This window comes from Monodelphis domestica, chromosome 1, assembly GCF_027887165.1.
Source record: "Monodelphis domestica isolate mMonDom1 chromosome 1, mMonDom1.pri, whole genome shotgun sequence".
Classification (NCBI taxonomy): Eukaryota; Metazoa; Chordata; class Mammalia; order Didelphimorphia; family Didelphidae; genus Monodelphis; species Monodelphis domestica.
Genome location: NC_077227.1, coordinates 531856128 through 531881877, shown reverse-complemented (window position 1 = coordinate 531881877; position 25750 = coordinate 531856128). Strand labels below are relative to the sequence as shown.

The 25750-nt window shown below is 39.1% G+C and overlaps 1 protein-coding gene across 3 annotated transcripts in view; it reads right to left on the bottom strand.

The window, feature by feature from the left end:
* The window catches only part of CMIP (c-Maf inducing protein), a 278542-nt gene that overhangs the window by 58214 nt on the left and 194578 nt on the right, over positions 1-25750 (bottom strand). For all 3 annotated transcript variants that reach the window (XM_001380927.4, XM_007476119.3, XM_056813298.1), the window contains exons 4-5: positions 8351-8512; positions 2390-2431 (exon numbers count right to left, since the gene is read on the bottom strand). In XM_001380927.4, coding sequence (XP_001380964.1) covers positions 2390-2431; positions 8351-8512 — 204 coding nt within the window. The remainder of the gene's footprint in view (positions 1-2389; positions 2432-8350; positions 8513-25750) is intronic.

The following is a 25750-nucleotide window of genomic DNA, read 5'->3' as shown; positions in this document are numbered from 1 at the left end:
TCAAAGTTTCCAGGCTAGAATCCGGGTTCTGCCACTTCCTAAATTCTGTGACTTTGGTCAAGTTTCACCTAATCACCCTTGGTCTTACTTTCCTCATCAATAAAATGAAGGGGTTGGATATGACCTTTACTATTCTTTCCAGCTCTAAATCTTTGATCTTATGGTTCATGTGGATTTCCAGTAGCAAAAACTGATACAAATTAAAAACTGATCAAGACCCTTGCATAATGTGTTTCAAATTAGGAATATTCTTCATTCTCATTCTCCCTTTTTCTCTCATATAACTATGAAGTAGAAGAGACACAATACAGAACTGGCAACCAATCAAATGAAAATACCAGATATCTAAGAATTCTTAAGAATGGGGTCCCTGCCTTCAAGGAACTTCCAATATAACTGAAAGAAGCTGGACATCAGACTGGTTCTCACCTCAAGGTGGTAGGGGTTGGAGGGTTTGGGTACGTTTCTAAATGGCTACAGAGAACACAACCTCTCATCATTTCCTACAGCACCAGGGATTTTCTTTGAGAATCAATAACTACATAATATTTTTGCTTAAGTTTAAAGAAGGCAGAAAAGTTATTACTACAGGGCCAACAATTAACAAGACCCAGAGCTCATTTTCAGAGTGTTTAAAACTGGACTTACATAGGGGGAATCTTTTGCTTTTTTCCCCCTCCCCTCTCTGAATAACAAAGAACCTACATTATAGTAGAAAATGCCTTGGACAGTGAATCAGGAAACTAGGGATCAATTTCTGGTCTGCTATTTATATGTTGAGCACATTACATTCCTTTCCTGGGTCTTACTTTCCCCCTCTGTAAAATAGAGAGGATGTGTTATCTTTAAGGTATTTTTCCAGCTCTGAATCCAAAGAATTTATGATTCTTCAAGTACCTAGCTTTCCCCAAAGTTCAAGTCACCTTCCTTCTCTGTAGCTAGGCAACCTAAGGCAGTCAGTATTGCAAACAAAGGGAGAAATTGGACCTGCTGATATTGCTGATTGTTGCTGCAGCCTGTTTTTTTTTAACCTGGTCTTGGCTGGAGCCTGTAGACCTGATCAAACTAAGTATTCAAAGCTCTGAAAACAGGTTGGGGTAAATGTGCACTATAGATGGTTTCTCTTTCCTGCCCTCGGGCTAAATTTCTGTTCCTGCTCTGCATTTAAGATGCCACATCTCTTGCCAATTCCTGTCTGGATACCAAGGAGCAGTCATGTCTCATGCATGAAAGGTCTGTGAAGACAACTGAAATGTGATCTTCCAAAGAAGCCAGGACTACCATGATTTCTCCTGATCACAAATCTTTTTCAAGAGTCAAGACTCTCAATAATATAAGGAGGCATCTGGACAGCACAAAAAAACAAACTTCTAACCTTTTAAACAGGTAAAATCAGAGGATCAGATCATCTGGTCCAAATCTATCATTTTACAGAGGGAAAACTTGTCAATGGCAGAGTCAAAATTTGAAACCACATCTTCTCACTCTAAATTCAATGTTCCTTCCACTGTTTGATCTACCAGGTTAAATGGCAAAAGAAAAGGGAGTACCAGAGATTGGGCCTCTGGAAAATAAGAGTAGTATCACTCATTTCTTCCATCTTTATCTCTGGGGAAGACTTTGGAGAAGGGCAGATAGGGAATGTAGGGCATGAATATGTGATAGCCAGGAAAAGCCTCTATGGTCCCAGAAACCCCTCCTAAGCTTAACCACACACTAATGGCCTGGGGAGCCCTGATTCAATGGGCTGTATTTGGTTTGTCAAAGCCATGGTGGAGAGGCAAGACCTGAGTTTCCTGGTGAGCAGGCTCAAAGCATCATCTAAGAGTATATATGAGCTGCTGCTGGCTTCCTGATACCATTTGTTAGTGGTTCAATGCAATTTTCACACACTTGAAGGGCATACTTCAGAGCCAAAAATAGGCCCAGAAAGATATTTTATTATAGCATCATAGTAAAGAACCAGAAAATCATAAAGAACAAGACTCTAAGATCATAGTAAAGTACTAGAAATTATTATCTCACTCGAGAAACCAGCATCAATTAAGTCTAAATTCTATTTATAGATCAATTAAAATCTCACTGGCTGCTAGAAAGAAGCTACTCTTTCAGCTGCTTTGCTTGTGACTGAACCAGTGTTAAACTATCCTTGCCATCTCTTTCCCTGCCTTGCTCTTAAAAGTCTTCTTTTAAAGAGTTCAGGAAGAGAAAGGTTAACCTACATGCATCCACTAGAAACTTGGAGGCTTTAGAAGAAGAAGAAATCCAATGTAGGTGGAGAAAATTCTGCCCACAAGTAAGCAAATCATCTAAAATGAATTAAATTTTTACTCTGATCATCAGGGAGCCCCCAATGTTCATCAAGGCCCAAGGGACAGTGTATACTTACCACAATAATGTTTTCATGCTCTTGAGTGGTCAAGTTGGTGTTCTAAAGGAATGAATAATGAGAAAAAAAGGTTTAGAAAACTTTGAATTTAGTACTCACAAGTATGTAGATATATAAAAATGAGAATGAAGGAGGCTTAGAAGAAAGTTAAAAATGTGTGGTTTAGAGCCTTATTTTTCTTTAACCAACAGTTTCTGATGTGGTCCCAGGGGCACATAACTGGTGGAGCAAACTCTTTATGGTGATACTATAGAATTCCCTACTTGTATCTTCACTCAGGGACATTTGTAAAGAGGACAGCTCTTTTTAAAAATGCTTATTTCTTATCTAAAATACTGCAAGGATCTGTGATTTCATCAGTGTGAGTATTCCCTCTACTGACTAACAAGGCATAAATAGGTGATCTTTGAGAGGTGTTGTGGTTATATAATTTAAGACCTTGTAACCAACCTGGTGGCAAACATCTGGAAATTAAGCTAGGATGGTCCTTGAACAATGGATGCATGGTCTCTCACTAGATGTCTACTCAAAAACTTTCCAGTTTGGTATAACCTGCCAAAGGAGTTTGCACCCCACCAAGACAGCCTTTGGGAACTATGGAGTTATCTTTCTATCATGATTTGAGAACCTAGTATTTACCTTCCCACCACAGTGAAGCAATTGAAGAAAGAATTTTAATCAACTCCTAAGTTGGTTTCCAAGATATTCAAGGCAGTGAGAGTTATTGCTTTTAAGGTAAAAAAAAAATCTTTGACACCACCCTCCCCCCCAAAAAAATCTTGTTCACATTTCAGAAGTATATAAGATTTTTGTGTCAGAATTTGGCAGAACCCAACTTAACTTCATCAGTATTTTCCATATAACTACTTTCTGTAAAAAACAAAAACAAAAACAAAAAACAACTGATTAGAATTGCCTTTAGACCTTTGTTGACTAAAAATAATTAATAAAATGCTTACTGCAAAGGGCTTTTGGCTTAGAGTGCTTGGACATCCATACTACACAGTAAAACTGCACCCAAACAAACCAAACAAGGTTCTTAAGCAGAGCTTTAAGGTAGTATCCTCAAAGTTCAAAAGATATATTCCGGTAGATTGCTCCTTTCTAGTTCTGTAGGAAAGACACACCAGAAGGGTGGGTTCTCTCAACCAGATGAATCTCCTTTAAGTTTTACTTCAACTGTCAACCAAAGGACCTAGAATCAGGATGAAGGGGCTGAGGAAAGGTCAGTGTTACAGATAAGTGCTTGTCCTCATTTCTGAAAGCAGTGTACTCAAGAACACCAATATCTTCACCACTAGCTTTTTCTGGGAAAAGGGTGGACTTCGGAGAGAGAAGAGGGAGGATGATATCAAAACCATTTAGAAGACTCATCTTTACTTTCAGGAATTTTCTATCAGTGTGCTATATGCCTATTGTGAGAAAAAGAGCTGATTTGTAATAATTTTATTTAATTCAGCAAGCATTCATGGAGATTACCATGTTTTGGGCACTCTGCTAGGTACAAGGGATACAAAGACAAAAACTAAAAACTCCGCTTTCAAGGGGCTTATATATAAAACTTATACATTTATAGAAGTGTAGAGGAAAAAGCAAAGTTCTTGAGTTACTTTCTTATGTGTTATGCTAGAGCTTGGTCCATGGACCACTATTAAGGTTTTTCTGCATTGCAGGTGTCAGCAAGGACCAGTGAGTTTACTCAGTGTTTGACTTTTACAAATCCTGCTAAGAGTCTTGTATGGAAACCCACCTGATGGGGGCACATACCCTCAACTTATAGATCATGAACTGTCTCCTGATGAGGTTTTGAAATTTCTAAAATTGACATTGTGAGCCAATGTCTATATCATGAGTTTAAAAAGGCTCAATTCTCCAGTTTGTCTGGGTTTGAAGGAACATTGCCATGATTCTCAGAGGCCCTGACCAGCTAACTTAATGAGCCCCCACTGCCTTCACTGAGGCCATAGAAACTCAACCACAGACATGCTCATATTTCAGAGCAAAGTCAAACCTGGTTTGCTGCTGGTGAATCTTGCTCCCAAAAAGGAAGTGTCAGCGCTACACTTTGCTGGCAGAATCTCCCGCCCATGCCTGTACTGTTCAAAGGATGGTATTTAATTAACAGGCCCCATTCCAGGCTTCTGTACTGTGCTAGGAGGTTTTGATGTGAACAGAGTCATCCCCATCCATTCTACATGAAACATCATAGCTCTTCTTTACAACTGAATTTGTTCATTCATTTCTCTGTTGTGGATCACCACCTTTGTTCCCATCTGTGCCAGCAGGTTAGAAAGTATCAGTAAAATGTCTTTCTTAAATGCTTTGTAATGAAGAAAGTCTTATGTCAAACAGTTTCCATTTTTACGTTTTAAAATTCACTTTACTAGTCACTCTTTTAGGAAAAACTCCTAAACTTCTAGTCCCCTAAGGACTAGCCACCACAGGGATTTGGCATTCTCTCTTCAACAAGAAAACAAGAGATACTAAGATATCAAAAGTTGTTTCACCTTGGGGGCAGCTGGGTAGCTCAGTGGATTGAGAACCAGGCCTAGAGACAGGAGGTCCTAGGTTCAAATCCGGCCTCAGCCACTTCCTAGCTGTGTGACCCTGGGCAAGTCACTTGACCCCCATTGCCTAGCCCTTACCACTCTTCTGCCTTGGAGCCAATACACAGTATTGACTCCAAGACAGAAGGTAAGGGTTTAAAAAAAAAAAGTTGTTTCACCTCTCCAAAAATTCTCCTCTCTCGTCAGACAGAATTTGTGCCTCTTTCTCTTTTTTCTTCCTTTTTCCTTTCCCTACCTTCCCTTACCTGTGACAGGCTTGATAACAGCTCTCATACTGTGCTGCCTATTCATGTTAACAAGAATGTCAAAGGAATACTTTGAATAAAATGAAAGAATATCCTACCATATTTGGAAGAGTTAAAAATACGTGTTTCCCTGAATGTCCGTTTTGCATGAATACATATAGGATGTCTTAATCCTGTTAGGTACAGTAGAATCAGAAGGAACTCCTTCACTGAAGTTGATTTATCAAAGGGCCATTGCGACAATTTCTTGCCTAATGTTCCTAACCCTTGCTCTTTGTTCCTTGTTTCCAATCTGCGTGCAGAACCCTCATCATCTTTCTGACCTTCAGTCTCTCTGTCAGATGGCCCTCTTGCCTGCCCTTCTTCAAAGCAGGTCAGAAGGCCTCACCATGCCTCACTGGACTCCCATTCAGTAGAAGAGAACCTTGACCACCCAGTAATGGATACCATGTTTGTGGACTCCTTGATCAATTCAAAACAAAGTATAGCAAGGAAATCTGGTAGTGGGAAAGTTAGTCAGACAATCAATAGAAGGAGAGATTTATGGTGTGGGGATACTAAAAGAGCAAATAGCTCAACAGAGGATGTGTGGTGCTAAGCAAAAGCAGGACAGTCTTCTATCTGTTCTATCTGATTCTATCTATTTATTCTATCTGATGTATTACAGGGACATGAGACTGGCTAACAGTGGACTTAATTAAAATTCTAGGGTCCTCAGCAAATATTTGTTAAAGACCAACCAGAACCCAGTGTTAGGTAAATAGGGAGGCTGAGTTCTACTTATCATCCAAAACAGGATTCATTACTTTTGACCCCAAACTTCCAAAATTCTCTATTACTCTCAAAGACCTTATCATCCTCCTAGGCACCTATGTTTCAACTTTGGTGTCATATTGGACCACATTGTCATATATCCAACCCTTATCAAATTTTGTCATTTCTACTTTCACAATACCTCTAGTATACATCTTCTCTCTATTTATACAGCTATCATACTAATTTAAGCCATCATTACTCCTCTCTGGACTACTACAATAGCTTCTAATTGGCTTCCCTGCCTCAACTCTCTCCTCACTCCACATGCACCTTCCACTTGGCTGCCAAAGTGATTTTTTTTCCTAACACACTTTTCATATCTTTCCTTTTAAGAAAGTGGAAAGAACAAAAGTTGGGCCTTCTTTGTTTTTTGTTTGTGTTATTATATACTCAGTAACCACCGCCACTACCAAAAAACATTTAACTAAACAAATGCATAAGATTATGTGCAAAACCACAAACTTCACATTGTTTACAATTTGTTTTAAAAACATGTGAATAATATAGGTGTGCTAATATAAACATCTTCTGCTTTTAAATTGCCTTTGGATTTGCTTTACTTGGATACTTTTTTCTCATGATTTTGTGGCTATTATTTTTTTTAATGTAATCATGATATGTATTCTTTTTTTCCTCTCTTTTCATCTCTTTATATCAAAGTGATTTTTTCTAAAGCATCATTCTGTCTCCTCTCAGTCCCCCAACTCCATCAATCTGATGGGCTCCATGTTACTTCCAAAATCAAATAAAAAGGCCTCTTGCATTTAGTTTTTCATATGCTACCCCTCCCTACCTTTCTAGGCTTCTTCCACTCTATTCCCCTCTACAAGGTCTAAGATCCAGGCACATTAGAGTATTTGCTGTTCCTCATTCCTCACATATGACATTTCATCATATCTTTCTCTTCTTGCCTGTCCTGGTAGTCTTGCAGGTGCGGAATTCTCTCCCTCTCCTCACTTCCATCTTTTAACTTCCCTGGCCTCATTTCAACATATAACAAATATAACTTTTAGGAGACCTTTCTCAGTCTTGCCCCAATACCACCCTACCCTCAGTTACTAGTGCTTTGCCTTAGAGATTACCTTCTATCTACCCTAGCTATATTTTGTATAATTTGGGTATTTATATATCTCCCCTTTGAGCTCCTTGAGTACAGGAGTGTTTTTGCCTTTTTTATATTCCTAGAACTTAGTACAATGCCTGGCACATAGTATATGCTGAATAAATGCTTTGTTGATTTACTGACTAACTGGCAAAGTCCTGCCTGATCAGGAGGTAACAAAAGCTATCTTTTGCCAGAAAAAGGTCCAAGCAAGAGATTTAGAGCACAAATTACAGAAGGCAAGTGTAACTTGTAGCCAGTATGAACTGCTAACATTAGAATCAATGTGGACTATGAGCCAGTGGCCAAGGTTGCTTTTACACAGCCTCTTTCCTTCTTCTGCCAACCTGTCAGTGGGGATTATTACAAATGTGACTCCCAGAAATTCTCCAGGCACTACCTCTAAGCCAGTCCAGCCTCCAGGACTAAAGCTGACATATATCCTTAGCTCTGGCTGAAGTCTTTTGGTTTCTTTTCCTCCACACTAAAAAGGTACTTTCAAGGTCATAAGTACCTACACGGTCAAGCCATCTAGGGCAATAATAGCAGCAAGATGGATGTAAACAGCCTCAAAGTTCAAAGTGATCACAAAAGCAAGGCCTTCAGGCTCACTGTGTACTTCCTCTCTGACACTAGGTAGAGCCATGTGAATAAAAGGATAGCTTGGGCTGCAACATAAGGTCTAATGGACAGAAACCTGGGGAACGAGGGGTAGGAGGGGGGAAGAGAATAGATTTCAGGAGATTGCTGAACTTAGATGGAGGGGAAAAAATTATATTTTTCCCCTCAGTAACCTCCATTTAGCATTTTTTCATGTTATTAATTTAGGTAATAGACATTATTCTAAGAATAAGTACACCAGAGGTTTCACCAAACTGCAAAAGAGGCAGGCGGGCGGGTGCGCACACACACACACACACACACACACACACACACACACACACACACATTCTCTCTCTCTCTCTCTCTCTCTCTCTCTCTCTCTCTCTCTCTCTCTCTCTCTCTCTCTCTCTCTCTCTCAAAATGAAATTCTCTGGCAAACATGACTTTTTGCAATTTGTTAACAATAATGACCTCAGTCTGAATTTTACTTCTTGTCTGTTGTTTATGAAAAGAAGCAGAGCTCACCAGAGAATAAAAAAAGAAATAGAAGAGCAATATCTACATTTTCTAGATGTGTTATGAGGTTAAAAACAGGTATTATGGTCCCAACCCAGGAGCAAAGCTTTACCTCAGAAAGCAATTTGGAGACTATCTCCAGTGGAGCCTGGTGTATGGAGTCATCCTGCAGTGGAGATGTCAAGGCCATGTCTACCAGAGTCCGGATCTCCTTCAAGACGACTTCCCAGCGGCTTGGATTGCTCAGGACTTTCTTATACTTGTAGATTTTTTTCTGGTTGGGGGTAAAAAAAATTATATAGGATGTAGTAGATTTGAAAATGATCACAGCACCAGAGAAGCAGCTGCAATGGATTTACTTATTTTAGGAACCATCCAGGCCATACCCCTATTTTACAAATGAGGAAACTGAAACTCAAGGAGGTGAAGCAATTTGTCCAAGGAGGTCATAGGGCTGATCAATAATGGCAGGGACAGGACTAAAATTCTAAACCCAAGCCAGGACTCTTTTCACTATGAACCAATGCTTTAAGTTATTTTTTTTTAATAGTTAAAAAAGAAGCCTTTTTCTTTGGAGAACATTCTTTGAATGAAATTTAGGTCTTTATAGAAATTTTTGGTAGAAATTTTACTTCTGAAATTACAAGCATTTAAACTTATTAAGAGAGAATACATGGACTAAGAAGAGTTTTTACTCTGAGTTTATAATGTACCATTTCCCCTTATCCCGATTTCAACTTCACCCTCAGAGAGAATAATCTCAATAAAGTCCTTTGCATTGGGGTGTGATGAAATTTTAAAAAATGAATTACTGTACTCATCAAAAGCACTAAGTAAAAAGAAAGTCTTACATGTTCCTTATGAAGCATATACTGTCACCAACACCTGATGAATAAGACAAGAAAAGTCTCACCTTCCTTTTGCTGCTGAATTGTCCTGGTCCAATGAAGCAAAATTCAATGAAATGAATTCTAGGGCAGTAGGGTGGTGTTCTGTGGCCTCTATGCCACACTATTCCCTCTTAGTCTCCAAGCTCCTCAAACTTTATCTGATTACACAAAAACTGGGCCCCTGGAAAACTACTCGGTAATCCAGGGACCAATTTTTTTCCTCCTGAGTTAGATCCTCCATACACACCAGCAGAGCTTGCTCTGGAGACAGGGAAACAATTCTAACTTTCCTAACTCCTTCATTATGCATTTTTCTCCTTGGGGAAAACCTAATTTTAGTGTCTTAACACTAGCAGCCAACTGGAGTGACAAGCTACAATCCTCAAGCCAGACCTACATTAGAGGGCGTGTGTATGCCCTCCTCCTGAAATCACTGTACCCAGAAGAAATACTTAACAGCCTCCAGTGTTTATCTATATTGTCAGGTTACCTAATCTGGGAATTCACATGCAATCTGATTTTAAAAAGAATACACTGAATGGGGTAAACAGAGTCAAAGAATCTCAGAGTTGAGACAGCCCTCAAAGGCTACCTGGTCCCATCTATATCTAAGGGCCAAATAGAGTAAGTCTGACTGCTCTTCCACTGAACAGTACTTCAAATACTGAAGAATATTTGGGGGAGGGGGCTTTCTTTTCTTTCTATCCTCTAGCATTTGGCAAAGTGTCTGGCATACAGTAGATGTTTCAAAAATGTTTGTTGACTATTTAAGACCACATCATGCCCCACCTGAATATTTTCTTCTAGCCATACGACTTCCAGGGAAAAAAAAAGGGAAAGGAGTCATTTGTGCTGAATCTTGTAACTTCAGTGCTGAGAAATATCCCCAGTTAAGCTCTCCTGGATGTGTTTAAACACCCAGGGGAGGAGGGCTGAACTTCATCCTCCACCTCACCATAGAAGGAGACCTTTCCTTTCTGGCCAGGACCACATCCCAAATGAAGTCTGTCAGGACACTACTCACTCACTGTGGGTCCCTCTCCCCACCCAGCACACATGAAGGCAAAGGGAGCTGACATGGCTATCTGACTCTCCTGTCACTCATCCTTTTTCAAAGAATCAGCCTTCTTGTATCAGGAGCTCTATGAAAATAGGTGCACACACTAGAAGAAACCTGGGCACATCCACCTAATACATACACATGTTTTCTTCCCCCTCTTCCTTGTTACAAAGATGTCCTCCCCTACCAGAGAGAAGGGTAAAAGTCAAGCTCATGTCAGTAAAGCATTCAGGCTGAACATCAGTGTTCAAAAAAATGTGAGAATTGTAATACAGTGTTCCCGTCCCCACCACCTGTTCTGTGGACATTTAACCTTGGAAATGCTTTTCTGGAGGCTTTGGGATCCTTTCTCCACTCACTTAGAAAGTTTCTACAATCAACAATGGCAATATATATATATACACACACACACATATATATGTCCATGTACATATATATGCACTTATCAAATTTATCCATTGCATTGAATCAGTACATAAATGAAGGTGACTGTTGATAAATGTGTGTGAATCTGTATAACTGCATATGGGTGTGTATGAATATGAACATGAGCACGCAAGGGGGGGAGGGAGAGGGAGAGGGAGGGAGAAAGGGAGGGAGAGTGAAGAAGGGAGGGGGAAAGGGAGGGAGGGAGGGAGAGCATATATTTCATTCTTCCTCTCCAGTTGAGTCATATCTTAGAGGTAAGAAAACTGTGCTTTGCAAGAGGGAGACCTCAGACTGATAGACACTGAGAGAGACCAGTCAAGCCACTAATTCAAATAAATTAAAAGTTCAACCCATTTAAAATTCTTTCACAACAAACCTACTCTGAAGCTTTCAGATGTATTCTGGGCTTCAAATATTTGATACTGATATCAGACTTTGGTCTCTGTGACTTCACCTTTTCTTTAAGCTTTCCTTCTAAGACTCCAGAATCACATATGTTCTGACTTCAAGAGGAAGAAGGCATTCATTGAAGAACCACAAGAGCCCCACTGATGGCCAAACCCACTTCACAAGATTATAAACTGAGAGCTAGAGGGTGATCTAGTCCAACCCCTTCATTCCAAAGATGAGGAAATTGAAGCCCAGAGAAGTAACCTGCCCAAAGTCACACAGACAGTCCATAACAAATCAAGGAAATAAACTGGGTCTTTGACATCCAAGCCACCAAATATTCCTTTTAAATCTTCTAAATCACAGACAATACATTTTAGTGGGAGGCTAAAGCTCCCTAAATGCAGTGTTTCCATTTTGTCTTTGTAACTCCGGAGTCCAGCACAGCTCCTGGCACACGGTGGCCCAACAAATGTTTATTGATTTGATTGTGTCCCTTCCCTCCAAACCCTTCACCTTAAACTGGAACTCTGAGCAAAAAAACAGAGGAACAATGAATTGTATATAAGATGAAAACCAAGAGATAATGAATGTCAATACTGACCTCAAGTCTTTTGCCTAGCAATTAATACATCCACTGATGTGGTCTTGTTCTTGCTTCACAGGCTACAAAGCTAAGCATATGAACAGTCTAGCCATCTCTCTCACATGATATGGAAAAAAGCAATCTTTGGACAGGAACTATTCTGTTTCATAAGAGATGTCTGAGGCCCAATCCAGTTATGAAGGTGAGAAACCCCACCTAAAGTGTCGGTTCTACCAGGGAGAGGGTGGGGTTAGAACCATTCGCCTGATGTTAACCTGCTATTAACAAACTAAAATTCACACAGCATAGTAGCAGTATGAATTATCCATAGATGACCCTCCAGAGGACTCTCCATTCTTCATCCCTGGAAAGGGGGGAAGGGAATGTTGTGCTTCCAGTAGAACTGCAAGGCAATTTCTCAACAGAGAAGGCTGAGCTCTTGAAGATGTCCCAGGGCTATGTCATCAGAATACTATCACAGGGCATGGACCCTAAAATCCTTCTAAAAACGTTCTACCTAAAAGCATTCATTCAAGAGAATGGGACAAACAATAGGAGATAAATCACTGGATCATAGAGCAAGAGCATAGGGATCTTAGAAGTGATACAGTCCAACTCCCTTATTTTATGGACGAGGATCTTGAGGACAGGCTATGGGTGAAGCAATTTGTCAAAGGTGTCAGATAGTAAGTGAAAGGAAGATCTGAACATGGGTTTTCTGACTCCTAATCCAGTGTACTTTCCACCATACCACACTGTCTCTATCACTCACCATGTTAAGGGCTTGGCCCAGACTGAGCTTTAGACAGATTCTGCTATTTTTTTTTCTTCAAAAACCCTTACCTTTGGTCTTAGAATCAATATTGTGTATTGGTTCCAGTGCAGTAAAGACTAGGCAATGGGGGTTAAGATGCTTGCCCAGGGTTACACAGTTGTGATATACATGTCTGAGGCCAGATTTGAAACCAGAACCTCCCTTCTCTAGGTCTAGACCCTGCTTTAAAATTCAGTTTCTATATGACAATTTAGAAAACTTAGGCCATGATTAATACAAAGGCTCCTTTTAAAAAAGTTTTTCTGAAAATAATGAATGTTGGAGAGGATGTGGCAAAATTGGGACATTAATGCACTGCTGGTGGAGTTGTGAATTAATCCAACCATTCTGGATAGAAATTTGGAACTATGTCCAAAGGGTGCTAAAAGACTGTCTGCCCTTTGATCCAGCCATAGCACTGCTGGGTTTGTACCCTAAAGAGATAATAAGGAAAAAGACCTGTACAAGAATATTCATAGCTGCACTCTTTGTGGTGGCAAAAAAAAATTAGAAAAGGAGGGGATGCCCTTCAATTGGGGAATGGCTACAAATTATGGTATCTATTAGTGATGGAATACTATTGCACTCAAAGGAATAATGAACTGGAGGAATTCCATGGGAACTGGAACGACCTTCAGGAATTGATGTAGAGTGAAAGGAACAGAACCAGGAGAACATTGTACACAGAGACTGATACATTGTGGCACAATCGAATGTAATGGACTTCTCTACTAGCAGCAATGCAGTGATCCGACAATTTGGAGAGCCTTATGAGAAAGAACACTATCCACATCCAGAGGAAGAACTGTGGGAATAGAAACACAAAAGAAAAACAACTGCTTGATCACAAGGGTGGATGGGGATATGGTTGGGGATTATAGACTCTAAATGATCACCCTAGTGCAAATATTAATGTTATAGAAATGGGTCTTGATCAATGGCACATGTAAAACCCAGAGGAATTGCGTGTCTGCTAGGGGAAGGGGGTTTCCTTTAAATAGTATGTTTCCGGGGGCAGCTAGGTAGCTCAGTGAGAGCCAGTCCTAGAGATGGGAGGTCCTAGGTTCAAATATGGCCTCAGACACTTCCCAGCTGTGTGACCCTGGTCAAGTCACTTAAACCCCATTGCCTAACTAACCCTTACCGCTCTTCTGCCTTGGAGCCAATACACAGTATTGACTCCAAGATGGAAGGTAAGGGCCTAAAAACAAACAAACAAACAAACAAATAAATAAATGGTATGTTTCCAATGTATAAATCAGTTACTTATTTTAGAAAAAAATTATTTGCATAGAATTCAGGAATATACATATTACCACTATTTCCTAGCTGATAGTGATTTTTTTCCTTACATGGTCCCATAGCATTTTATCCTCTACTGTTTACTCCCCGTGTCACCTGGGGCAACTCACTTGATCTCTAAGGGCCTCAGATTTCTCTTCTATAAAACAGGGGTTCTACTAGATAGTTTTAAAGATATCTCCCAGCTTAAATCCTAGGATCCTTTTTCATGAACTTAACTCATTTGAGTTTCTATTATAGTTATTTGTATCTGTGTCTTATCTCTAAGTTCTTTAAGAGCAAGGCCTATGTTTTACTTATCTTTGTCTAGCCAAATCAGTTCCTAACTCAGTGTTCTGCGCATATTTGTTAAATGAATGAATAATATGTCCTGACATTATTAACCATATATCATGGTGGCCACAAAGGCTCACTCATTCTACAATGGGGAATGTATATAATCTATGGAATTAAGATAATAATTCTTGTATTTCTTATCTCTCAGGACTGTCATTAAAAAAGTGCTTTGGAACCTTTTAAATGCTATAGAAATGTGAAATTTGGCAGAATTTGCTGAAATACAGAAATTGTCATTATTTTAAAATTTAAGTAATTTCCCATGTTATTGTGGAAATGCACCTCTGATTCATCTCAGCAACACAATGAAAACTCAGATGTAAAAAGGAAGTGAGTCAGAAAGGATACATGGCAGGGTTTCCACAAGGCATGACAAATCTCTTTATTCTTCAGCATAATGCTAGGTTGACTCTACCCTTTTCTGCCTCTTGCTACCAAAAGAAATGTTAGGTTTACTGTCCTTATGGAACAGTCATCAAGAAGAAGGAGTTGGCCTGCTCCAGATACATATTATAAGGGTCTCAGAGAAAGAGAAGATGAATGTATTCTTGATCAGTTAAAGATATTGGGGAAAGGTGGTATCAATTTGCTCCTGTGGGGAATTAATCACATTTGGTCAGGATCACAGGGTTGCAGGTAATGCTATGATCAGTCAGTCATGCCCTAAGCCTTTATTGGTTTAACAAGGTGGCAATTTGGGTGAATGTTCTCCCCTTATCCACCCTCAACCAATTCCTTCAGAGTAATCAGCAGTTGGAGGGCTGAAACAAGTAGCACATTTCATACAATAGGTGGATGATAGACATATAATATTCTACTGTGTTACATGAACAAACAGAAATGAGATTACAGAAAGCAAAGACAGGCAGAGCAGCTGTCTGGAATAGACCTGGCAGCCACAGAGGAAGTTGGCTGTGGTGACCAAATACTTTTGAGGGTACTGAGGGATCAATAGTCAAGATTCATGAAAGCAAAAAAGATTTCAAATTGTTTTTCTTTAAATGCTAGTGTAATTTATTTTTTATTCTAAATTTTACAAAACTAAACAAGCATTTCCATATATAAAAAATAGAAGACAGGGGCAACTGGGTGGATTGAGAGCTAGGCCTAGAGATGGGAGGTCCTAGGTTCAACTGGCCTCAGACACTTCCCAGCTGTGTGACCCTGGGCAAGTCACTTGACCCCCACTGCCTAGCCCTTACCACTCTTGTGCCTTGGAGCCAATACATAGTATTGACTCCAAAATGGAAGGTGAGGGTTTAAAAAAATTTTTTTTAATAGAAGATAGTATACAAATCAAATCACAAATCTATATGTTTAACTTACTTTTCTTCATATCTACATAATAATTCCCATCCACAAGTGTCGTTGCCCCTCATCACCTTCCTTGTATCACAAGATATTGTCCAGGCAGCCAACATGTATAAATAAACTAAATCTTCACCTTTCTGTTCACTTTTTGGAGGCAACATTCACAGTTTAATCTTCCAGCATTAATTCTGTGGCTATGTATAATGTTCTCCTGGTTCTGCTCATTTCACTGTTCTTTCCTGGGTTTTTTTTTAATCAGTCTGTTCATTGTTTCTAATGGTACAGCAGTGTTCCATCACAATCATATACCACAATTGATCCCTTCCCCAATCGATGACCATCCCCTCAGTTTCCAATTCTTTGTCACTACAAAGAGAGCTGCTATAAATATTTTGGAACATATGGATTCTTTCCCTCTTTCTCTGATCTTCTTTGGAGACAGACCCAGGAATGGTATTGCTGGTTTAATGGTACATACAGTGATCTCTCACCTATTGAGGGAGTTACATTCCAGAGATAGGTTAAAATCCGAGAAATAGTGGTGTTATGTTTATTTTATTATTCTTTGATGGTAAGCATCTTCCTCTGGTGCTTAGGTTCACTGCCAGAAGCCTTAGAAGGTACAGAACATTTGGGTGGCAGAAGACTTGAAATAAATTCACACATTTACAAAAACTTTACAAAAACACACCACCACAGAGCAATACTACACGCAGTGATCAGATGTCAATGTGAAGTGGACAAGGAGAGATACTGAACATATGGGCACAGTGGGGTAGAGCAAACAGTCTGATGCTACAGTTACTGAGTCAATCAGCACCCGGGATACAGAACACACCACTGTAGTTAGTCACCATTCATTCCATCAGTCAATAGTATGTGTGTACAATCTCATGTCGGCAAACTTGTATAAGTGGTAGTGGTGTGCTGCATTTCCATTGTGTACAGTACAGTGTTCATCCACAAAATCCCACAAAATACTGAAAATTCCATGATACAGAATTAGATAAATATTTTTTTAAAAACCCCATGATACAGCAAAAAGTGTTTCAGAAGATCTGGATGGTTCTCAGGCTGGAGAAAAGAGGAGCATCTCAAGACTTTCATGACATATTCAGCCACAAAAACAGCATGGGAGCCATCTCAGCAGAGGAGCTAAAAATAATGGCAATTTTAATTCAATCCAATTCATCAAACATTTTTAGACTACCCATTGTGTGCAGATCACTATATATGAAACTAGCTGAAAAAGTTAGGAAAGAACATGGTCCTTTTCCCCATAAAGTTTACAGTTCAATAATATGATCGTTTTTTTTTCCTCCCAATAAAATTCTTGGGAAGGTAAACTCAAAGCTTCCCTTTGTCCCTGTTCTCTAGGACAACTGGAGAAGATCAACACACAAAACCACAGTCTCACATCTGGAAAGGACTTCAAAGGTCATCTTAGTCTAACCTATATCTGCACTAAGACTCCTGTATAGGCCACTTCCTATAAGTAATTCACCCAGACTTCACTTTAAAAATTCCAGTGTGAGAGAACCCACTGTATCCCAAAGCACCCTATTATTAGAGTCCACTGTTGCACAGCTCTCATTAGGAAGTTTTTCCTTACTTCAAATTTAAATTTACCTCTTTGCCATTTCTACTCATTATGCTTAGATCTGCCCTACAGGGTCAAAAAGAACAAGACTAATCCCTCTTCTATGTGATAGACCCTCAAAGGCATGATCCTACCCCCCTTAAGTTTTTTTTCTTATTTAGGCTAATTATAAATTCTTTCAATTGATCCTTTCAGAGCAATATCTCAAGTCAGTTTGCCATCCTAACTGTCCTCCTCTAGACAATATCCATCTCAAGTCCTTAAAAAAAAAATCTAAACATAACATTCCACATGTGCTATAACCAGGAAAGAATAGTTTTTCTAAAGCACAAGTTTGATTCTTTCACTTCCCTCCTAAATAAACCCTAGAGGCAGCTAAGTGGTACAGAGGATAGAAAACCAGGCCTGGAATCAGGAAAGCCTGAGTTCAAATTCTGTTTCAGTCACTTCCTAGCTGTGTGGCCTTGGACAAGTCACTTAACCCTGCCTTGCCCATCTATCAAATGCGCTATAGAAGGAAAAGGCAAAACACTACAGTAGTTTTGTCAAGAAAATCCCTATACAACTAAAACAACTGAACATTTACCATGGCTCCCTATTAATTCTCAGACCAAATATAAAAACTCTTCTGTTTGGAATTTGAAGTCCTTCACAACCTGGCTCCAGTCTCCCCTTCTAAATTTATTAAACATGACTCCCTTTTCATCCGCTGTATGGTCTAGCCAATCTGGATTCCCCCAACCAGGAGGGTCTTCTTCCCTCTCTTTAATTTGATGTATCTGTATGGATGATGGGATATAGCAACTCTCATGTGGATGTCACCCTCCCTCCCCAGGGTGCCTCATCCCTAATTTTCTTACTTATCCTTATCACCTGAAGCTCTGGAGAAATCCAAGGATATGTTTTGATGTTTACTTTCATTGCAGCCATTTGGACTAATTAGCTTGCTCACCATCCTCCCAGGGAAGACAACCAATCACCAAACAAATGCCACCAATGGACAAGAATATGAGCTTTGCAGAAGCATAATATGCTCTGAAGCAGAACTAGTAAATCAGACAATCATCAGTCACCACCTTAACATTCACTCCCTCCTCAGATGCTGGTGGAAGCAGCTGGGACCTTTTGCCCAGGAATCCCAGGAATACTATTGTAGGTGAGGCAGCCCTAGCCTCACAGTACCCAAAGCTACTGAAGGCATAGAAAAGACAGTCCTTGTCATCAACGTCCCTGGCACTGTCAAACTGTTCATCATCAGCAAATTTTAGGGATGTAATAGTAAGGCAGATGGCAATGCCTCTTCTTTAATATCATTTCCACTGATAATATCATATCCATTTCTGATGATGAACAGTTTGACAGTAGCTTAAGACTACATGAGCTGTTGGGGCTGCCACATCACCCAGCTACCTTAGGTAAATCCAGAGTCCAAAGGACTGTCCATCAGAGCTACCTCCTACCCTTCCTGGCTCTGCTACCTTTGATAGTAACCTGGTGCTCTTAGGTAAGTATCCTCTCTAGGCCTCAGTTTCTTGATCAATAAAATAAGAAGATCGGAATGTAAATTTAAAAAATAGCTAGATAGAGCTGAATGCTATATAATTATAATGACCAATCATCATCTCAGAAAAGGGATGAGAAATGTACCTCCTTCTTTTCTTGGAGAGATGGGAGACTATGGGTATGAACTGTTATAGCTACTCTAAGATACAGTTATGGGTTGTTAGGTGTCATTTTAGTTAACTTTTTTGTTTGTTTGTTTTAAGGGAAGGGTCACTGATGGTGGGTGGTGAGGTTTAGCAGGCGTATAGCTAAAAATGAATATGATACAAAATGACATAGGTGAATTAGACCTCTAAAGTCCCTTCCAGTTTCAAAATTAATTCAGGCAGCAAAAGACATTGCATTTAATGCCAGGAGACTTTGATTCAAATCACAGCTATTTTACTATCTCCATGACCTTTAGGTGAATTCTTTTTCTCTCTAATTTGAACCTCAGTTTCCACCACTTTTTTTAAAATGAAGATACTTTTTTCTTATCCAGAAATTCCTCAGGTTCATGTCATGCACATTATAATATTTGACATATTGTTAAAATATGACAAAATAAGACTTGGCATATATACATATTTATTAAGCCTTTGAAATAATTCCAATCTTCCCTACCCCTGGGAAGTTGAGGACTTCTGGACTTCCAGAAATTCTACGAACCATGGAAACTATGTAACTTCCTTCTGTAAAACCAAACAAGGTCTCAGCTTTGAGACAAATGTAATAGGTTGGCTATAGAATTTTCTTCTGGCTACTGAGCATATTTCTAACCCACAGGATCCTCAGTAAATAGAGGTAATAATTCTTTTTTAACTTTTTCTTTAACCATTCTTCATACTACTATAAATTAAATGTTGGTTTTTTAATGACATGAAACAGAATTCAGGAAAACAGGTTTTTAAAGAAGAAAGTAAATGCATGATCCTATTTTACAGAACAGAAGGGGGGTTTAGGAGGAAATAGACCTCTATAATTATGGAAAAGGTAATTTTTTCAGTTTAAAAGGTCCATTTTATTGCTATATATATTGTATAGTATCCATCTGAAATCTTCCAATCCATCATATAGAATTTTATGAATCTTAAAGTGGGAGCCAATGTAGTAAGCACAATTACTGTGTCTACAATTACTAGCCCATCAAAATAACCAACAAATATGTTATGTTTGCCTCATATTCACTGACTCCCTTATTCATTCAAAAAATATTTACAATCCAAGACCCTTGGCCAAGAAGGAATACAAAGATGAAAAAGGCTCCTGACTTCCTGGTACCCATGGTATAACAGAGGATGTCAGACATGGGCATATATGATTGTATTCATACCAGAATTTGCAAACATCATAAAAGAAGTATGAACAAAATGCTATGGGAATTGAGAGGAGGGGTTGATCACTTTTTTTGCCTTCTCCCTTAGGTTCAAGACAAGATAAGCAAGGTCTTTCAGACATAAAGGGGGAACATGGGGTCCTTCTTCTGTTCCCACTCTCAGCAAGGCTCACACAAAGTTAAGCCTATATTTGAGATGAAGGCTCCCTGTGAACCAGTAGTCTCCATGGTAGTCAGAAACAGAATCTTCCTTCTATACTTTAAAAATGGCTCAGAATTTAGAATTACGCTTTAAATGAGGATGGGAGAGAGGGGGAAACATGAGAGTAAAACATCCTTACTCTGACCCAATCCTACTGCTAGGAAATCAAAAGCAGAAAGAAAAGATCCAAATACACCAAAAGATTCATAGCAATACTTTTTGTTGCAGCAAAGATAAGATAAGAAAAGGAATGGACCTCTTATTTCATTAATATAAGAGAACTTCTGAATAAGTAAACTCCTTCTAAAAGTGCAAAATGACATCCTTTCTGCAACTTAGTTTTAGAGTGCTGCCCAAGATCACTTAAAGTTATGTGGTTTGCCCAGTGTCAGAAAGTGAATATGTATCAAAGGCAAAACTTGAACTGAGATCCTCCTAGCATTGAGGCCAGCTCCCTACTTAAGATGAATCAATCAGTAAACATGTATTAAGCCCTTACTATGTGCTAGACACTATGCTAAGAGTTATGGATACAAAAGGAGGCAAAAGAGAGCCCTTGACCTCAAGGAGCTGACTATCTAATGGGTGAGACAACAAGCAAACAAATACAAAGCAAACTATACCTGGGAAATAATTACAGAGAGAAGACATTAGAATGAAGAGTAATTGGGAAAGGCATACTGTAAAAGATGGAATTTTAGTTGAGACTTAAAAGAAGTCAAGGAAGGCTTAGGGGAAAAGCTTATGAGTTAATTTGTGGGAACATTGAATTTAAGATGTCTACTGGACATCTAGTTTGAAATGTCTGAAAGGCAGTTGGAGACTAGAGGTCAGCGACTAGGGCAAAATGAATAGATTTGAGAATCATTTGCATATGGATGGTAATTAAATCTATGGCGCCTGATGAGACACCAAATAAAGAAGTATAGATAAAGAAGAGAAAAGGGCCCAAGACAGACCACTGGGTTTTGTCTAACCTTGTGTTAGAGGGCATGATCTGGAAGATAATCCAGTAATGGAGACTAAGCAGGTGGGATCAGAGAGGGAGAAAAACCAAGAGAGAGTAGAGTAGTGTCCAGAAAACCTAGAGAGAAATGAGTATCAAGGAGGAAAGACTGATCAATGGTATAAAAAACTACAGTGATAGAGGAGAATGAGTATTAAGAAAAAGCCATTAGATTTTTTAACGTCTCTCTGGTAGCAAAGTGAAAACAAAGGAAGATATCTATTGACTTGGTAACAACTAAAGAAACTGTGGCACATTAATATAATGGAATTATGACAGTGCTGTAAAAAGTGATGACTATGAAGAATTCAGAAAGCATGAGAATAATTATAGGAATTGATGCACAGTTTAATATGCAAATACTAAGACTACATATAGTTATATATACACACATACGTACATATATAAAGTCAGTGGAAAGAAACCAAAAATGAAACAGAAAGCTGCTTAACTATAATGACTAAAAGAACTTTGTCTCTAAAGAAGAGAAGATACAATAATTATTTCCCTTCTTTGTAGAAGTGAAAAGAATGCTACATTCCATGTGTATGTTAAACTGCTGAACCACTTTTTTTCATTCTTTGTTTTAAGGGATGGCTTGTATAGAAAGGAAAACTGAATCAAGCTCTGGATTTTCTGCCACTGAGGTGGAGCAGACAGCAGTTGGAATGTTGAAGTGAAGATATTGACAAGAATGACAGTTGGTGGGGGGAGGGGAGACTTGGAGAGTGACTGTTGCTCTCGAGTGGCTCTCTCTTTCCTGATTTGATTCGGACTGGAAGGAGTACTCTCTCCCTGTCTCTGGATAGAAGTACCTCTATTCCTGGATTTTTCACAACTGTGTGCTCTACCTGGATTCCTGTAATTGTGTCATCGAACAAAAGAGCGGTTTGAACTTAAGGTCGGCCTTTAGGGCGCTAGCTTGAAGAGACAGGCCCAACCAGCTCTGAAAGTCAGAACCTTTTCTCCCTCTTGCTGTCTACTACTAAAGAATTTGAATTTAAGAAAGCTAGCATAGGTTAGCATAGACAGGAATAAAAGAAACCCTCTACCAGCTTGGGCGGCCTGTTCTCAGCTCAAGAGCTGAGAGAGACACAAACCCAGTCTGGGAAAAGTATAGGGAACCCTTCTTCCCTCTACCCTGATATCTTCCCGATCCAAACTTGTTATTAAATTAATCTTGAGTTAAATAACCCACAGTCAGATAAGAGGACTACCATTTCAGGGGAAAATAAAAGGAGCAGAACATTGTGAACCTTAAATTAAAATCTCTATAAAACCCAGTTGACTTGGGTATATTTCATAATTGGGAATATTTCCCTGGCGACCACCTTATATATTGATTTAAAAACAAGACACTGTAGTGAAAACATATTTTCTGTGGTCACAATTTACTCATCCACTCTTTTATCTACTACAATTTAAGTCTTCCACTATTTTAATCACTACAGTTTATGACAATTCCTATAATTATTCTCATGCTTTCTGAATTCTTCATAGTCATCACTTTTTACAGCACTGTCATAATTCCATTATTTTAACTATTACAGTTTATGGCTGACCACGAGGTTGGTGAGAAAACCCTCAAAAAGCTTCTGTGAAATCTCTTTCCTTTCTCTCTTTGCTTTATTACTTGCTCTATCAGTCAGTTTGTTTTCTTTTTTAACTTGGCTTCAAAAATATAGCTGCAAGAACGGGTGAGTAAAAAACCTTTTTGATTCTCCTTAAATTAAGCTGTTTTAGATCTTAGCAACAGGGCCCTAAAGTCCTGGCTAGGAGAACTATTTCTAAATCCTTTCCTTTAGGGAACAACTGCCTAAATTAAGATTAAGACAAACCTGGGGAAAGTTCTGGCCTTGTCCTTCTCCCCACGTGTTAATTTTAGAAATATGTGGTGACAACCAGTTCACTACATACTTAACAACTGGCTATTCAGCTCCATGACCAACCTTGTAAGATTTGCATTCTTTTTCTCTCTGAAATTTCTCATACCATGGGACTTATGGCAAAGTATAATCGACACAGTACTCCCACTTGGGATTTTGATTGTTATAGCTGTAATACTGTATTTCTTTAAAAAACCCACTTCTCAGTCAAACCAACCGAGTGTTCCTTCTACTACTCAACAATATGCAGAACTAAATACTTGGCTTGAGTTTATAGAGGAAGGTCAGGGAGAGATTGTAGCTTTTATAAGAAGCATTAAAAGAGAATTAAGAACATTATCAGAATGAGGGGATGTCCTTCAATTGGGGAATGGCTGAACAAATTGTGGTAAATGTTGGTGATGGAATACTATTGTGCTCAAAGGAATAATAAACGGGAGGAATTCCATGGGAACTGGAATGACCTCTAGGAATTGATGCGGAGCGAAAAGAGCAGAACCAGGAGAACATTATACACAGTGGTACAATTGAATGTAATGGACTTCTCCATTAGTGGCAACACAGTGATCCTGAACAACTCGAAGGGATCTACGAGAAAGAACACTATCCACATCCAGAGGAAAAGCTGTGGGAGCAGAGACATTGAAGAAAAACAGCTGCTTGATTACATGAGTCGAGGGGGATATGATTGGGGATGTAGACTCTAAATGATTATTCTAGTGCAAACATCAACAACATAGAAATAGATTCTGTTCAAGGACACATGTAAAAAACCCAGTGGAATTGTGTATTGATTACGGGAAGAGGTGTGGGGAGGGGAGAAGAATATGATTCTTGTAACCAAGGAATAATGTTCTAAATTGACTAAATAATTAAAAAAAAAGTGGTTCAGGAATATTATCAAAGGAAAGAATGAGGGAGGCCTAAAACTAAGTAGAATATCTTCAATGTATTTATGGCCTTTAATCTCATGTTTCCCAGTGGAAAGACTGACTCGATAATTTTATAATTGAAGCCATATGTCTGAAGAATTAAATGAGGAGGCAGCATAGTATAATGGAAAATTACTGGATTTGGAGCCAAAGAACTGGGATTCAAATTCTTGCCATGCTATACTATATTATATTATCATGGGCAAGTCATTTGCTCTCACTGGAACTAAATTTCTTTATTTGTAAAATGGGAGGAAGTTTGAAAGAGATGTTCTCTCTGATCCCTAATGGCTCTAAATCTATAATCCTATCATCATTATCCCTCTTTTAAAAGGCATTGATAAAGTGACCACACAACCCAAGCAGCAAAGTCAAGTGTCACTTAAAGATGAGCATTTTATATTCAGAAATTGTTTGTTTCTATTGAAATATCTAAAAGATCTTCAAAGTAGGAAGCTAGTCCCTAATTCTGATGATGCTTTGACCTTGAATGACTACCATCTTTTTCCATTTATTGGAAAGGTCCTGGAATATAACCTTAGAAGACAGAATCTCCAAAAATTCCAAAATTATTGAAGTTTTAGCAATTTGGCTTCTGGATTCATCCAGAATTACCAATGATAATGTACAGCAATAATAACTAGGGCAAATATAAATTCATTAGAAAGCAGGAAAAGAGGTCTCTGTGATTTCAGACCTTAGTTAGGTGACTCAGAGAATAAGAATGTGCATCCAAGCTGCTCAAATACTAACCCCTCCCAAGAGACTGCCTCTTCAATGTAGCTAACTGCTTCCAAGAAAACCCCAGGATTTTGGCTCTTCCTCTCCTTCCTCATGCCATGGCAGGTGCCCTTTACTGGTGGGGAGGTAGCCAATTGTTTGCTTAGGCTTGTATTGAAAGGGGAAAGGGGAAACAGGTGAAGCTTCTTACTGGGAAGAAATACATAGTCAACTCTAGGTTCACCTGTGTCACAGCAAATACCCTGCAGGTTTGGGAAACCCCTTTAAGGGGAAGAGGTGGGGCTGGAGGGCAGAACAGTAGTCACCACTTAATGAAGGGAAACCTGATTGAGATGAAATTTGCTAGCGTCCTGTATCCTTCCACCTGAGGGACCTGAAAGCAGTTTCCAGCCCTGCCCTCTCCCTGCTGATAAACTTTATTGCATAAGCCCCTTTGGCTCAGCCCTGCCATCAGCCATCTCTGTGCACCTGTGCTCCAGATAGCTGCATCATCAGTGATGTCAGGCAGAGTCATGGGCACTACCTGGGGACTTGAGCTGGTGTCAATGAAGCCTGAGATTGCTTCAGAGACATTCAAGAGAATTCTGGCAGGAACTTTAGAACTCTTTGGTTTTTAACCCCAACATTCAACATCCAAAGGCCTTCAGAGTTGATAAGAAAATATACATGTCTATATTTTCTGGTCTGGTTAAAACTTATGATAGCAGTACTTAGTCCTTTAAGGAACTGTAGGGATCCTTGGATCAATCTTCTTCATTTTATAGATTTTAAGAGTTTGTAGGTTATAAATTGTATAGATAAGTTATGAGTTGGCCTAGGATACCACAGATGATAAGTAGCAGAATAAGGATTTAAACCCAGGACCTCCAACTCTTAAGTCGAGCATCCTTGCAACTATACCTCTCCCCTAAATAAGAATTGTGACATTCACTCCCCAAATCATTTTGTGTCTTAGGTCGAGTAAAATCAACAACAGAATATGCTTTCCCTGACCCCTTTTATGAATACTCTACAGCTCATCAGCTTCACAGATGAGAAATGGATTTTAGGAGAAATCAAAATGTCACTCAAGACTTTCAAATAATAAATAACCAATGTGTCCCTTTCATAAAGAAGCTGTCAGTTTGTACCACACTGAGAACACTGACT